We start from the raw sequence: 10,454 nt of genomic DNA on the forward strand, positions 1-10,454 counted from the left end.
CCCACCATAATCTCAGGGTAAGGTCACACCGGACATACATAATATCAGGATGACACTGCTAAGTTATCTGCCATTGAGGACCAAATGACACTCACTGATGGATATTCTAGATACAAATAAGTAAGGCTTACTATTTTTTCTTATTGGTAACTTAATGTATCTCAGCAATGAGAAAAAAAAAACAATGCTTATCTTTTACACACCAATTATCAGATACACACAAGACCATAGAGACATTATTTTGAAACCATTCAATGCATTTATGATATAATCATGTTTACTATAAATCACACACATAAAATGTAATACAATTATGTTTCTAAAAGCATGTTCCAACTTCAATTTTATATCCAAATGCTTAGCCAAGCCTCTCTTACTTATTTGCATAGAAAAATCATTCTATTAAATATTATGAAAGTGGTTGAAATCAGGATATCTGTATTGCTTTCTGATTGCTAGTTTACTTATTTTATTTGATCAGTAGAACACTCATTGCTGCATGTAGGTAAAATTAAAAGATAAAACAACAGATGCTAGCCATCTTACCTGTTTAAGAGCCTTTTTGGTGTGTTGCTGAAAGGAAGACACTAACTTGCTTTGCACTGCTGTGTTAGGAAGGCTTGAATCTCGAGTGCAAGATGCTTCATCAGTTACCTGCTTTGCACAAACTAGAAACAGAGAGAGATAATGATATTACTAATTTGAATTCCTTTTTTATATCCACTGTAATTAACTCACTTGGAGCTTTTCTCCAGTTGAAAATGGATACCTAAAATAAAGCAAAATAGCATGGTAACAAGAAGAGTCTAGATTTGAGAAGGGATCATTTAATAACTGCATGGTCAAGTTGTGTAAGCTTCTGTTTTTTTACTCATGCCTCAATAATAATGTCTATATCAAAGCATTATTGTATAGATATGAAAGATAGTATGATATCTGCCTCAAGAGTTGGTAGTCTATAGATGCTATGTGAATTTGAATACAGATTGGGCAACACAAAGTATTGTGAAAAACAAAAACAAAACAAACAAACAAAAACAGCATGAATTGATGAACTTGTTTTAAATCTACCCAGCCTCCTCACAGGTATTATGCATCTACGTAGCAGTCTTCTCTCTATAGAATTGATGACCTACTGGGACATGTTTATCTTCTCCTATGGGAGAGTCACATAGCATAGAAAAAGAAAAAGAAAATCAGAGATATTTGTTGTCAATCCAAGACAGTTATTTTCAAGAAGAAATTGCTCTTCCTGAATTACAATATAATTTACCCATTTCTACCAGAGTCAGGCTTTTCTGTTGCCTGGTCTACAGAAGACATTTTCTTCTAAAAGACTGCTGTTTAAGAGAATCAGAATCTCCCCAACATGGGTGACCAAGGAGCCTACAGACACTTCCTGTTTTGTGAAACCGATACCAGAGCTTGAACTCTTCCTTCAGTTCTCATACTGCAAGATTTGGCTTGACACTGAAGTGATTTTGGCAGGAACACATGTGCAGCCCCATTCCTGTGTTCACCAAAGGAGAAAGAATTATTTGGAAAAATCAAAGGGAGGAAGTACTATGGTTAATGGTGGAATGGAAGCATCTATTAGGAGTCAAGAAGCTAGATGGAAGAAAAAACTTGAGAATGCATGATAAAAGTTCAAAGCATGACTTTTAAGGACACCAGGGCTAAACTAATTCAAAAAAAATGTCCAAGTGATAATAATTCAGAATGACACTCACTTGAATTTTAAAGGAGAGTGAAGAAATAAAAAAGTGTTCTTGTCGAGGCCAGCAGGTGGTGTGATGGTAAGGGCACTGGAATCCCACATGGCTGACTGCGGTTGAAGTTCTGGATCTGGTGGCTTGCTTTCTCACTTTCCCTCTCCCTTTCTGTCTTTCACTCTGCCCCTCTCTGGTCAAATAAACTAAACTAAACTAAAATAAAATAAAATAAATAAATAAAGTTAATAAAATAGTTCTTAAAAAAATGTTCTTGTCAAAAACAGAAGTAGGGGTGGTCTCATAGCCTAGTGGTGAAGGGAGTGTAATTCCTCCACGTGGTTGTGCTGGTTAGAATCCTAGCCCTGATAGCTTGAAGAACACACCAGGTGCATGTGTATGTGCCATCAAATCCCAACAGGGTAGAGAAATGGAGGAGAAGAAATTGTAACATGACCTTACGCCACTGAAGACTGCTTTCTCCCTCTTCCTGTGCCCTTGTCACTGGTGCACATGTGCCCTCAACAATTAAACAAAAAAAAATTTTTTAAATAAAAATAAAGAAAGGATATGTATGTTCATGGGGGAGGCACTTAAGCTAATTTTGATAGAGTGAAGCACAACTTGTTGAATGAGTGCTGAATGAGAGAAAATTTGGGGGAAAAAGTTAATTGAGTTTTGTTTTAATATAAAATGAAAATGTGTTTTAATAGAAAGTGATCAGGAAATAAAATGAACACATGTAGGATAATAAAATAGTTATTAGTTATTAAGGCCAGGCATTTAAGTGATCTCACTTAATTCTGTGCTTTCTTGCAAGACAAACGAGTATTTTGTTCATATTGAAGAGAGAAAACTAGAGCTTGAAAGGCTAAAAACCTTGCCAATAGTCACAGAGCTAATAAAAGATCAGTGCTAGGGTCCAAGATCAGTCTGCTCTAACTCCACAGCCCATAATGGTTACATTACTAGGCTCCCAAATGGCCGATGGAGGTTCAAATCCCAGACCTGGAACCTTGAAACTCAAACTGGGAACATGTATGTGTGTGTGTGTGTGTGTGTGTGTATGTGTGTGTGTGTCCAAAATTCCAAGAGGAAATAGAAGAGAAGGGATTGCAGCATGGCCATTCCCCCAGGGGGTGATTTCTCATTTTGTGTCTCTCTGCCTCTCCACCGAGTGCATATACCCTATGGCAAAAATCTCTCTCTCAAAAGAAAAAAAAATTGGAACCAGCAGTTAGCATAATGGCTATGTCGCTGCACTCCCATGTAGTTGTCAGCAGTTCAAGTCCCGGACCTGGTGGCTTAAAGTCACGCCGGGCGCATGTGCATGCATGCCCAAGATCCCAAGAGGAGAATGGAGGAGAAGGGTTGCAGCATGGCCATCCCCCCTGGGGAGTGATTTCTTGCTTTCTGTCTCTCTGTCTGTCTGGCAAGTGCATGCACCCTATAGCAAAAATATCTCCAAAAAAAGAAAAAAAATTGACCCCAAAAGTCAAGATCTTATGTGGAAAAATTACATCAAAAGATGTACAATTTAATGGCATGATGTTGGGGACACTGAAACAGGAAATTAATAAAGATAGACATAACAAGTCCTTCAGTTATTGCCATGGATAAACTGGATAATTGTGTCTGTAGAACTCAAGGAATGCTGTAAAGATCTGAGTTTGGTTATATAGAGAGAAGTCCTTGAATTAAAGACCAAGGACCATTTTTTTTTCTATGTGATACAATATGACATGTTTCCTTAAGACAGTCTAAATACTCTGGTTAAGAAACATTCTGCTAGGTCATCAGTAAAGCCATGACATACTTCTCTATGCGAAAATGTGTCATGACTTTCCTGACAAGCCAATATAACACTGCTTGCATAAATGAGGATTCTCTTAAAATGACCACTAAAGTAATATATAACACTGCATCGAATCTTACTTATCAAGAAGTATTAGCAGTTACAGCGAGTCCTGAAGCGGAGGCTTCAGCAGGTCAGCAGCCACAGCGGCTTCTGTGGCTATCTATTAATTTTATTTTTAGGACAAATGATGTGAAGCTGGGTATTATTATATTATAATAATAATATATTATAATATATTATATTTATTATAATATAAATATTATATTATAGAGAAGATAAATATGGAAACAAATACTATGAAGATAACAAGCGATTTTTTAGCTGTCACCAATGGGTTACATATGCTACTGAAATGAATGGCAAAAACGCATTCTGGAATGTGGATGGAAGTATGGTGCCTCCTGAATGGCATCATTGGCTTCACTCTGTGACTGAAGATTCTCTAACCACAAAACCACCTACAGCTCGTAAGTTCATCTGGGCGAACCATAAATTCAATTTGAGTGGCTCTCCAGAACAATATGTACCTTATTCCACCACTAGGAAGAAGATTCAGGAATGGGTCCCACCTTCAACATATTACAAGTAAAGACCATGGAAAAGAGTTTAAACAAGTAAAATATAGGGCTTTTCTTTGGAACTGCACTTCATTGCTTACCATTAACATCACTAAAATTGTTTAAATAAAAAAAGAAGTATTGGAAATAATCATCAATTTATATTCTAAAGATAAATCTATTTTTATACAGATAACATAGACGGCCTCTTCGAGGTTCTGAAGTTGCTATGAAGTGTGACAAACCAGACAGATGACAGAAAGGTGACAGACAGGATATTTAATCCCAATTGAACAGACCTAAGTGGATAGGATACAAGCCCAGTCAAAACCAAAGTAAGCATTAGCAAGTATGTTTTATTACTTTTACAGTCATTGAATACTGTCTCTACCTAGAAATTTGGAAATTTACCGATGTAAGTAAAAACGGAGAAGTAAATGTATGTAGCTCATGAATTTTAGAGAATATGAGACATCCAAATTCAAGTGTACTACCAATCTGCTTAGGAAATGCTTTTATTCATAACTCCATCAAAGGTAAATTTCAATGTAGAAGAATCAAATAACATCCGATTCTGACTCAGTACATATACAATTAGAGCTTTGCGCTCCTCCTGTTTGTGTTTGAATTGCCAGGAGATGCCTGCACTCACCACTAAGAAATGGAGAGACAGAAAGAGAGAGGGAGAAAGAAGGGCTAAATGGATACGGTCATGCCTTGATCCCTTCTCCTACATTTCTCCATCCTGTCAAGATTCTGGAGCACGGTGCCCAAGATCCCGAGAGGAGAATGGAGGAGAACGGATTGCAGCGTGGCCATCCCCCCTGGGGGGTGATTTCTCGCTTTCTGTCTCTCTGTCTCTCTCTGTCTGGCGAGCGCACACGCCCTATAGCAAAAACCTCTCAAAAAAAAAAAAAAAGGTTCTGGAGCATGCATGTACATGCAGCTTGCACATCTGTCAAGCGGCTAGCGTCAGGATTCAGTCTATTATATGGGATCCTACTCTCCCAACCACTATGCTACTGGTCAGCTCCTTTAAAAAATAATAAAATAAAAAATAAAGTTTTATATATTTCCTTTGAGAGAAGAGATCAGGGGAAGGCCCTCAATAAGGTCCTCAGGCTACAATAGTCCCCAGATTCCCACAGCCAGCCATGATTACAAGCACATCCACGAACCCACCTGGCATGTTCAGATAGATCCTGAAGACAAACCTGGAACCTCACGTATGGTCTCTAGCATTGTGTGGCAACATCCCCACTGCCTGTACCTGCACCTGCAACACCAGATTACTTTCCGCTTGTTTTCTGTTACAGCAAGAACCACCCATTCAGCTCTCCTTCCTGAGGATAACAGCTATTGTAGCTCACTCCTGCCCTATTTCTGACTGATCTTGGAAACCACTGACTACTAGGATACTCGTTTCAGTATCAGCATACATGCTGGATATTTTGTACTCGGCAAATGAGAGGTCTTAGACTCAGCCACCTTCGTGTTATACACATGGCACATGAACAAGCAGAACTGTGCTAGTAACATACCACATTTCTCATGGTTCACATTCGTTCACCTTGTTGTTGCTGAAGGAATGATTCTGTTCAATTTATAGTCCAGAACTCTGGGGAGGGGAGGGATAGGGGAGAACAGGACAAGAGAGCTGAAATAGCACTAAGAATGGTATTAAGGTTGTTCTCAAAATGATTCATTTTTCTTTACCAACACTATCCCTAACTCTTTTGCTTTAACACACAGTCCATTGTAGTCCTAAGTGAAGTATCACAAATATTCTTGTTCTAGATATCATTTTCCTTCCTGATCACTCATTCTGAAGTTCAATCTCGGCACTTATTTTTCTGGGTTAGGCCATTTTTTTCCTAATTATTTACTTCTGATAAAATATAGAACCTCAAAGAAAAGTAAAATGCAACACAAAATAAAATCTATAAGCGATTACTCCTTTGAGTTAAATAAACATATTTGGTGTTTTGTTTTGTTTTGTTTTAGAATGAGATTTTTGGCTATAGGGAGTATGCACTCACCAGAGACACAGAGAGAGACAGAAAGAAAGAAAACCAGAAATCACTTCCAGAGGGTATGACCATGATGCAGCCCTTTCTCCTCTCGGAATATTGAGCATGCACACATACACATGCCCCTGTGATTTTTAAGCCGCTGGGTCTGGGATTCAAACTGTGGTTGGCCATGTGAGAGTCCAGTCCCCTAATCCCCATGTCACCTGCTGGCCCCTACATAAACTTATTCCACATGTCACCTGCTGGCCCCTACATAAACTTATTTTTAAGGAAGAAAATGAGTGAGATGTACATGGAATGTAACTCTAGGCTCTAAGAACTGTGAGTGTAACAAATACAGACCATTAACACAAGCACATACATTGTTCTATCTGTTCATGTGCCGTACATACAACATGAAGGTGGCTGAGTCTAGAACCTCTCCTATGCTCAGTATTAGACTGTGTGGGTTCATGTAGATTTACATTCTGACAAATACTCAGTCTTTACTTTTACTTATTCTTGCAGCTTTCTTAATAATAGATGTGCTAAATAAGTAATGAAGGGCTCATTTTAAACAGTTGACTGAATATTTATCTGAGGGACTGGATTTGGCCTCTGAAATACAGGCCAAGAAAAATTAATGTTAAAGAACGGATCAGGGGAAAGTCTCTGCATGTAAGATTACAACAGGAGTGGGGAAAGTGAAGAATTAGGACAGATGTTTCATCCAATATATATCAAACACTGGCGTGCAGCTTAGAAAGTGAGATCTTTCTGGCATTCAGAAGAAAATGGGAGGTTTTTTTATTTTCTAACTGTGCACTGTCATGAACACAGAATGTCAGGACTTTATACCTCCGATCTTCACCAGAGCACTGACCCTTTTCATAGGTGGACAAACTGAAGATGAGGAAATGAAACCGAGACCAGTTCTCTCTGGAACTATTATCAGTCAACATTCTTTAAAAATTACAGAATACTATTTTGTATATATTATACTTGCCTATCAAATTTAGGCAAATCAAAATTAGAGTTAAAAGCTAAGCTGCTGGTATTAAGTGTACCTCTCTTCTCCCTCTACTCTCACTCATATTCCCAACACCCCTCCCTCAAAATGCTCTCCACAGAAGATCTGGAAGCAGAGGGGGGTAAAAGATTATAGGTGACCACTAGCCAGACTTGAAAGCAGGAGAAAAATGGTGACTACATTCCAGTAAAACTATACAATGCAGTCTTTTTTCTCCATCTTCAAGTTGTCTCTGTCTCTCCATTGTTGCATTCACCATTCAGCTAGAAAGGCCTCTGAACTAGAAAATGTGGATGCTCACTTTGTAGCACACATACTAAAAATAAGAACTAGAAAACATGGGTTAAAGCTTGCCTTTTTAAAGTCTAGTGCTAGAGAGAAGATATGGATGGTGTCCCCTCAGAATCCAATGACAGGTGTATAGGAGGACAGTCATAATTCTAATTTTGACTTTTAACCCAAGATACAAAGGGAGAAAGCAGGATGCCAACTTGATCCATCTCTGTTTCTAGTCTCACATCTTGCCTGTCTCCCCAATTCTCATCCCCTCTCACCCAGGCAACTGAGGCGCTCTGGTGTTCCATGAACACATCTACTTGCTGTGGTTGTGGGACTTCTGACTGTTTCACCTCCAAATATCCTTCCCCATTACACTGCTTGGCAATTCATCTTGACAAACCAAACTCAAAGAGCTTCTCCAAAAGCTTCCATGACTATCCCAGTCTCTGAGGCAGGTTTGTTTTTCCTCCTACGCATGTTGTTTGGAACTTGGTGTGTTAATTCCTGGCAGTCCTTGTAATACTGGTGCTGGTGTTCACCCTGGCAGCCACAGGCTCAAAAGTTCAAGGACCAACTTATAAGCAAGTGGGCACAGAGCAGTTGATCAATAAATGTTTATTAAACTAAATTTGTTTAGAAGTTTTTGCCTTAGGGCATGTTTGTTCACCAGAGAGAGAGAGAATCAGACAGACAGACACAGTGAGAGGGAAAGTGAAAAATCATCCCCTATGAAGGATGGCCTTGCCACAATCCTCTCTCCCCCATTCCCCTACTGAGTTCTTGGACACATATTCACACATGCCCAGCATGATTTTCAAGAGACTAGGTCTGGGACTTGAACCACAGGCAGCCATGTGGGAGTCCAGTGACATAACTGCTACCATCTGCTGGTCTCTAAATTAAATTTTTGAATTTGATTTTTTTATTAAAATTATGTAAATATCTATTAAGTTGTCAGGAAAGTCATGATGTATTTTTCTATGTTTTTCTGTGCAAAAAACATAGAAAACATTATGACAACCCAATATTTTCCACTTAACTTTAAATCACTATTTCTAACAAGAATTCAAGGAAGCAGAGGTTGGAAATGCTAGTTTCTATTACAAAAAACGTAAATAAAATGAGAGTTGCTTAGAATTTGAAAATAGAAGCCTTCTTAAATTAAAACAAAATTGTTCTAAGTCAATTAGGGAAAATATAAACCAAACCATAGAACTTACTATGCAAGTTGTAGAAATCTACATGACCTGTCACTAACTACAGAGAATTTAGCTCTGCCAACCTTACTCATTGCTTTATTTTAAGAAGACAGTCACAGCTGAGTAGGTTTATATATGGAAATAAAAATTAATGAAATTTAAATGTCAAAATTAAGAATCACAATTATGCAAAATAGCAGGAACTACATATATGAGTGCAAAACCAGAACACAGACCAGGATCTGGACATTATACAATCATTGCAACATAAATATTTTGTACTATTAAGTCCCAGTGAGCCTCCTAGTGAGTGACAGGTTATCTGGGGGAACCGGTGATGAGTGTTCAAAGGTCTAATAAAGGCACAAGGGGAGCACCCTATCCAATACACCCTTTCAATTTTCTTTCTTTCTTATTTATTTTATTTTTAGAGGTTTTTACCTTAGGGTACATGTGCTTGCTGGATAGAGACAGTGAGAGGGCAGGTGAGAAATCACCCCCCTGGGGGTGGCCACGCCATACCTTCCCCTTTATTCTCCTCCCAGGATCTTAGACACGTACATACACATGCCCAGTATGATTTCAAGTCATCGGGTCTGGGACTCAAACTGCAGTCAGTCACATGGGAATCCAGTGACATAATTGCTATGCCATCTGCTGCCCTCACCCCTTTCAACTTTCTAAATAATCAAATTACATGCTCTCAATCACAAGTTTTCTGTGGAAATAACCCTAGCATATATTGTAGGCTTCATAAAGCTTTTTAGAAATAAAATATTTAAATTGAAGAGTACATAGTATATAAGGGATAACAGTGTCTCACACTGTTATAATTCGATAATATATTAAGAGTGTTAGATTTTGAAGTGTATCTGTTTATTTGACTATTTAATTCAATTGCATATCTTTTATCAAGCATGTTTCTTCATATCAAGCAGTGTGGAAGATGCAGGGGCTAGCCTGACCACAGTGGAAAAAGCAGTAGGGTTGTTGTTCTTAGATCCTGGAAGTCATATGGAAAGGGTCCCAGTTCACATCCCATGTCCACCTGAATGTGGTAAAGTACCCCCAGGCCTGCCCGTGACCCTGCCTGGCAGTGGGCCTCCAGAGAAGAGGCAATGCGAGAAGCTCATTGGGAGTATCTTCACCTCCTTCCCTGTCTCTACAAATAAATAAGTAAACTTAAAAAAAAAAAAAAGATGGGGGGAGGGGACAGTGAATAAGACCCAAGACCTGATTTTAAGGCCAAAAGGATTATTTTTAAATACTTTTGCAAAAAGCCATGTTATAAAACCATTCATTTTATCTTAGGTAAATTATATCTGTGAAAACTTAGCAGTGATAATTAAATTTATTTTAAAAGATCAATAAGCAGATAATTCAAAAGAATCCCCAGATGGCAAATAATCAACAAAGCTTATGTTTAGATTGTCATGTGTTTTATGTACATTGCTTACATCTGAAACTGTGTATTTCAGATATTCTGGATATATACGGTAACAAAATACATGACAAATATTGTAAAAGAAAGCTAAAAAAAGAGTAAGGAAACCCATATGACCCCAATTAAATCTTTGATGAATTCCATTTATTTCAGAAAAAAAGATAATTCCCTATTTTTTTTTTTTGGATTTGGTCTAAAATGAGCTTCCCTCTCTAGCAATATTCCCCATTTCAGGATAGTTACAGGTATTTGGGTTTAAACAATTTTCCTTGTTGCATTCAGAAAACATCCAAAGGATATGAGGTGCTAGGGAAAGCCAGCAATTAAATAGAGCAATATTAGCAACAAAATGATGGAAAGAGCAAT

The 10,454-nt window shown here is 38.1% G+C and overlaps 1 protein-coding gene and 1 pseudogene across 1 annotated transcript in view; one reads left to right on the forward strand and one right to left on the reverse strand.

The window, feature by feature from the left end:
* The window catches only part of ASXL3 (ASXL transcriptional regulator 3), a 170,149-nt gene that overhangs the window by 99,243 nt on the left and 60,452 nt on the right, over positions 1-10,454 (reverse strand). The window contains exon 6 of the mRNA XM_014588632.2: positions 547-668. Coding sequence (XP_014444118.2) covers positions 547-668 — 122 coding nt within the window. The remainder of the gene's footprint in view (positions 1-546; positions 669-10,454) is intronic.
* On the forward strand, positions 1,370-4,156 carry LOC102475082 (NADH dehydrogenase [ubiquinone] 1 alpha subcomplex subunit 12-like; annotated as a pseudogene).

This window comes from Tupaia chinensis, unplaced genomic scaffold (assembly GCF_000334495.1).
Source record: "Tupaia chinensis unplaced genomic scaffold, TupChi_1.0 Scaffold000290_1, whole genome shotgun sequence".
In the NCBI taxonomy this organism is placed as follows: domain Eukaryota; kingdom Metazoa; phylum Chordata; class Mammalia; order Scandentia; family Tupaiidae; genus Tupaia; species Tupaia belangeri.